Here is a 6,672-nt window from a genome sequence, read left to right on the forward strand (position 1 = left end):
AAATCAATATTTTAAATTATTTTATTATTGGAATTATATTTGAAGTAATCATTAATTAACGTTGAACAGTCAATGGAGTAATTTTAATAGTGCAATACTTTTATTTTTCCTTTACCAAGCTAGGTATTGTTCGATTCGAAATTATGGACAAGAATCACAATTCATTAGTGTTACTTTCATGATAATAGATTGAACAATGTCGTTGCGGGAAAGCTTGTGTTTACATTTATTAAAAAGGTATCCTCTGAAAGATATTCCAGTGAGCTACAAATAAAATATGATAGTTTATTTACCAATACCTTTCAGAATTGTTTTTTGAGAATATTCAAAATAAACATAAGTAGCTTGCAGCGAATTGTCTTTAAACGGTTCTTTTTAGACCGAGATCCATAAATAATTTTAATGATTAATTGTTTCTAAAAAAAAAGTTTTATAATAAAAATGTATTTGATGAAATATAGCAGATTTAATTTAATATAATACAATTATATGAATATTATTTGTTTTACTTACATGTATGTTATGTCTACCACAATGTGACTTATTGAGAATTTAACAGAAACACAGTTCACAAAGCATTTTAGAAGAAGTTTTCGGAATCGGCAACGGTTCAACTGGCACTTCTTCCATATTGTATGGCTTGGTTACCTTTTCGCAGGGTTTTCCAGAATACATTGTTAACGGCTTCGGTATTGTCGTTACCAGTCGTGGTGTCGTTTTTCCAAGCACTCCTTGGTTTGGTCTCTGGGATAAAGGTTTCTTCATGGTCCGAAAAGTTTCCATGCGCTGTCTTTTTATCAACTCAGTCTTGGGTTTCAAATCACATGCACGAGGCTGTGCTAAGTTTGAGTAATAATCCTCCAGAGATGGTTGATCCAATTTCCTGACGGTGTTTGTAGAAACCGGAACAGGAAGTCTAGATTTTAAAGCAGGCTTCATATTTATGCCCTTACCGTTCTGCGCATCGCCATCTAAACCCCTCTCGACAACCATGATAAGCTTGTTGAATTTTTCAGCCGTCGAACAATTGTCCGTAATATTTTCTCCATGAAGCAAATTCTTTTCCGTTAGTTCTGCTTCTTCTTTCTCAACCAATCCGTTGTTTTTATCTCTGTACGCAAAATGTGGTACGTATGATGTCCTCGACCCCACTTTTTCTGGGGGGATGGTCGGCATTTCGACATATCCAACTCTCTCTGTCCGTTTTCTTATTGTATAAGGCTGGTTACCTCTAGGGGACTTATAACCCCTGTTAGTTTCGGCTGCCAGCTCAAGCGTTCTACATTCTTGCGTTAACGCCTCTTCTTGCTTTTTGAGCAACTCGAGCTTCAACTTCTGTTGTTCCAGTTTTCTTTCCGTTTCAAGAACCTTCCTGGAAGCGGCTTCACTCCTCTTTTGTGATTTCGAACGACGCATCTCTTCGGCTATTGCCCAGTTCGGGGAATATCTCGATGAGTTGGAATCGCTGGACTTGACTGAGCTCGATACCGCGGACGAGCTTCGTCTCCTTCTTTTGGAAGTGTCCGTCGAATTCGCGGTGAGAAACTGTATACTACACCTCCGACTTACACCGTCGGGGAAAATGTAAGGTTTACATTTTTCAGATTTATTACTTAAATTTTGGTTGCTCTTGGACATTTTACTCGAGGTATCCCCGATGCAGTCACCCTTGCTGAACACCCTTTCGGCCACCACCGAGTCCAAATTAGGGATTTGACTGTAATTGACGAACGTGATTATAGTTTTCCCGGGCGGTTCCACAGTCCCCTGGTGCAAGAGGTGTTTCCTATCCACGGAAGGACTGACATGAAAAACTGTCCTGCCCTGGGCTTCGTTCGTGATTCTAAAGTTCCTATTCAGCTTTTCTCTTCCTGAGTTCAACATGGACCTGAATTTATCGAGGTCTTCCGTAGTGATGCCGAGTGCCGCCCTCGACACGAACCAGAGGACTTTGTGGGAGCACCGGCTGGTCGCGAGGGAGCCCCAGTACAGGAAGTAGTCCTTGGTGAACGGCACGAGCAGGCAGGACAAGGGGACCAACGGCAGGAGAACGGAGGTGTAAGGCTCCGTCACCTTGTCCAGATGTGCCGTCAGCAGTTGGAGACCGGGTGTCGACTTGTCTTGTAATTTGATGAGGTATACCACTGTGACGATGCCGTCATCGTATTTGAGCGCCGCTGGTTGAGTGAGGTACCCTGTCTTGTAGAAGACCACGTGCATCTCTAAAGGATATTTGATGCCGCCCGCAGTGTGCTCGCTGCCCTCGTGCTCGTCCTTACCCCAGTGGAAGTGCAACTGCGAAAATACGTAGTTCGCGTCCAGAGGTCCTCGGTTCAGGTAAGGCCGTATCTGATTCCACTTCCCGCTCACTATCGCCGTCTCCCCGGTGTTCGTCACTTTCAACTTGGTCGGCTCGAGGTCAAAGTTCAACCACCGGAGCTTCTCCAGCGAGAGCGGCGTCGTTATGTCTAAGGTGAGGTCGATGGGTGATATCAACGTACCGTCGGTCTGTGCTAGCCTTCGGATCAATACCTTACCTTCCTCCCATTCCTGTTCCTGTTCTAAACTATGCACCGAGTCCATCATTCAGAGATTGTAAATGTCGGTTGAGTACTACGTGATTCGTGTTTCACTGTTAATTTTTAACTGTAGAATTTAATACTTGAATCTTGGGTTACCATGAAAATCCCAATTGACTGTTGTAAACTCTCTACATAACCAAAATTTTGTTTCTGAAATAACAATGGTCGTAAACAACTTTACACTTCACTTTAAAAAATCAGCTGTCTTATATAACAGTTGGATCAATTGTGGGATACTTGATTTTGTACATTGAATATTGGTCAAATGAGATAAAGCAGCGTTTATAAGAATTGATCTTGCGATAACCGCCGTACCGACTACACAGCACCATTGGCTGATTTGACTTCTGGGAATAGATTCCAATTGTTAGAACCAAAAAGTAAATAAAAAAGGGAACAAATAATTATGTGAATTAAATCTGATACTACATGCTAAAACTACCCATGATCGAGTATTATATATTCCCAACCAAATCTAGGTTTATTTTAATTATTCGTAATATTAATAAAACACTGATCGTGCACGATTATATTGCAGTTCTTCTAAACGGGATATCTTTATATTTGACTGCTTCCGCAGTGCACTAACGCTCAGTCCTGGAACGCCAGTTACTACCGCACAGGTCATCGTTCCTATACAACATCGGGCTATAATTCTGGTGCAATCGATTTTCGATTTCAAACTCTTTTTGTATGTTTAATTTATAGCCTTTCAAAGTAACTTAAACCTGAATTGAGAAAAAGAAAGATAATAGAACGGTGAAATTACCGGCACTAAAGTAAGGGTAAGTTAGGGAAATTAGGAGCCAGGTATAAAAGAACCATCTGAAGATAAATATGTGAATTTTTGGATTTCATGTACACTAATTCATTAATTTGTCCTTAAACCATGTTTTTGTTAATACAAAGCATTAAATTAATCATCAATACATTTTTATTTAACTACAAAACATATTTGTTCGCCCTAAATGAAAAAAGACCTTAGCAACGCTCACCCGCGTCACTGACGTAGTTTACATTGTTTACGGGTCATAATCCAGAGGTACGTGAGTTCCACCCTACATTTGCAGCATTTTTGTCACTTTATGCACAAAGTTCTCTGATAAATGTTAACCGACACAGAATTTCTAAATGCTGTAGTCCTTCTTTAGAGAAAGAAGCGCCAAATAAGGTTAATGAGGCCAGGGAAAGGATGCCTAGCAGCTCGTTAGGATAACGTTCTGCACCCAAAGCCATCGGCACATAGAAACAAATACAGGCGATATTGCGATTTTAACTCAGACGTCCCTCTTTTACCAAGAGCAAAACCATGGTACAACGAGTAAAAAGGATCGCAATTAAAAGCTTATTTTATTCCGAAGTAACGCTGATGCCTAGAATTTGACATCTGAGATGTAACAAGACCCTTTCCTATGGCAAATGACGGAGGGACAGAGTCTTATTACATTTGCCGCTTAGAGCATGATACGAAACACTGTTCCCATCCAGATTGAAGGTAAGACCTGCGCCGCTGACTCCTCCTTCTGATCCTGAGTTTTTAAGGACATTCCCTAATTTGATAAATTAAAATCGTCAGCGAAATCCATCGGAATCCCATTTTGTGTTAAAATCTCGTGAAACAGTTTTTAACGCAGCTTTTGTTACGTAAACATGCACAAAACCTCCCTCCTGTTGATGAATCATGTTGTTCCTAAACCGAGGTTCGTGTCTGCACACAATATCGTAAAGTGACGCAAGACCAAGGCAAATTCCTCGGGTTGCGGGCAGGACGTTACCTCATGCTCACTCAACAGGTCAGGATGGTTCTGAAATAATCTTAACTGATCCTCTAAAAATTCCGGCTCCGTTATGGTTCACGTCGTCCGTGGCTTCACCACTACCTGGTCAGCAATTGGTTTACAAGGATTTTATTTATGTCAAAGACCATATTATTCCTCGAGTCAATGCTGGCACTTTCTTTCCGCAAAAAGCAAATTTGGAATTGTACAGCAAATATTATGTGGGAATATAAAATTTCTAATTTGCATTCATAAATTTATTTAATTTGGCATCACACACGTATCTTTATGTTCAGAGCAGTCAAATAGATATCGTTCAACAAAATATATAATCGAATAGTAATCGAAGTGCTCACGAATGTGTGTAGAGGATAGTATTTATGAATTAAGCTAAATGCAGGTAAAGAAATTGAAACTATTCGTATTTGAGAAGAATGTGATATAATAGAAATATGATTGATTGGGATGATTACCGTGTTTTTTCGGATTCAGACTGAACGAAATGTAATGTTTACACACTTGAATGTGTTCGTTAGCTATTCTCAACCAATAAATACTGGCGGCAGTTAGAATTTCATCAAAGGATATATATAAAATATTTCAAAATGAAAGGAACATAACTCGTTTTTATATTTCTTTATCTAAGAAACTCTATACAAATATTACTCTCGTAATTTTGTTGACACTTCTTAAGGTTTTAATGTGACGGCCGTTCATTTGATCTAAAATAAAAGGTTTTATCTAAGTTAATATACTTCGTAGGGTGAAACAACAAAATGGTTGACAATTCTAGGCTCATTTGTAACAATGTCATTTCTCACTTAATGTTTGCATTTCGTACGATTTTCAGTTAGCAGTCACAGAACATTTAGGGAGAAAACAATAGGATAGTGTATCATCCATTGAGAACGTGTCATACCATCAATGATGTACAAATTAAACACCAAAACCTGGCTTCCGTTTGCGTCGAAAGGGATGTTATATTATGTGTCTACCATAATGAGTGAAGAGGATGAAAAATTAAATTAGGGTTTTAAACAGATGCAACAATGCAATTTAGAAGGTTCAGAGTAGACAACTATTGAAAGATACAACGAATAATTTTAAACCTCCGACTGAACAATTGGTCGTTAAACATTTCTCATAATCAGCACTCAGGTATTGCGCGACGATTTCGTCATCGCATAACCGAAACCTTGGCTACTAATCGCGGTACAAGGTCGATTGTCTGATCTAACCTGCGGTCTGTAGATTGCAGACTGGCCGGTGAAGCAGTAGAAAAGGATCGGCCGTGTCATGAGAGGAGAGGGAGTTGCTGCTGCGCCGTGTCAGGTCGAGGACAGGTCTACTGTATTTCCACCTGTCTACCGCAGATGTCAAACTCCAGCCGCTTCAGTCCAGCCTCCAGCCATTCCAGTACTCCAGTAGTTGTGTAACAGCCGCGGCATTGGTAGACGGCGTGGCGGTTCGATCGAGGACAGGTCTTCTGTATATCCACCTGTCTACCGCAGATGTCAAACTCCAGCCGCTTCAGTCCAGCCTCCAGCCATTCCAGTACTCCAGTAGTTGTGTAACAGCCGCGGCATTGGTAGACGGCGTGGCGGTTCGATCGAGGACAGGTCTTCTGTATATCCACCTGTCTACCGCAAATGTCAAACTCCAGCCGCTTCAGTCCAGCCTCCAGCCATTCCAGTACTCCAGTAGTTGTGTAACAGCCGCGGCATTGGTAGACGGCGTGGCGGTTCGATCGAGGACAGGTCTTCTGTATATCCACCTGTCTACCGCAGATGTCAAACTCCAGCCGCTTCAGTCCAGCCTCCAGCCATTCCAGTACTCCAGTAGTTGTGTAACAGCCGCGGCATTGGTAGACGGCGTGGCGGTTCGATCGAGGACAGGTCTTCTGTATATCCACCTGTCTACCGCAGATGTCAAATTCCAGCCGCTTCAGTCCAGCCTCCAGCCATTCCAGTACTCCAGTAGTTGTGTAACAGCCGCGGCATTGGTAGACGGCGTGGCGGTTCGATCGAGGACAGGTCTTCTGTATATCCACCTGTCTACCGCAGATGTCAAACTCCAGCCGCTTCAGTCCAGCCTCCAGCCATTCCAGTACTCCAGTAGTTGTGTAACAGCCGCGGCATTGGTAGACGGCGTGGCGGTTCGATCGAGGACAGGTCTTCTGTATATCCACCTGTCTACCGCAGATGTCAAACTCCAGCCGCTTCAGTCCAGCCTCCAGCCATTCCAGTACTCCAGTAGTTGTGTAACAGCCGCAGCATTGGTAGACGGCGTAGCGGTTCGATCGAGGACAGGTC

The 6,672-nt window shown here is 42.0% G+C and overlaps 1 protein-coding gene across 1 annotated transcript; it reads right to left on the bottom strand.

The window, feature by feature from the left end:
- Nucleotides 1–446: 446 nt before the first annotated feature.
- LOC124367737 lies at nucleotides 447–2,758 on the bottom strand. The gene has a single exon (XM_046824816.1). The coding sequence runs from the start codon at nucleotides 2,584–2,586 to the stop codon at nucleotides 553–555; it is 2,034 nt and encodes a 677-aa protein (XP_046680772.1). The 5' UTR covers nucleotides 2,587–2,758; the 3' UTR covers nucleotides 447–552.
- Between the last annotated feature and the right edge of the window lie 3,914 nt (nucleotides 2,759–6,672).

This window comes from Homalodisca vitripennis, chromosome 8 (genome assembly GCF_021130785.1).
Source record: "Homalodisca vitripennis isolate AUS2020 chromosome 8, UT_GWSS_2.1, whole genome shotgun sequence".
In the NCBI taxonomy this organism is placed as follows: Eukaryota; Metazoa; Arthropoda; class Insecta; order Hemiptera; family Cicadellidae; genus Homalodisca; species Homalodisca vitripennis.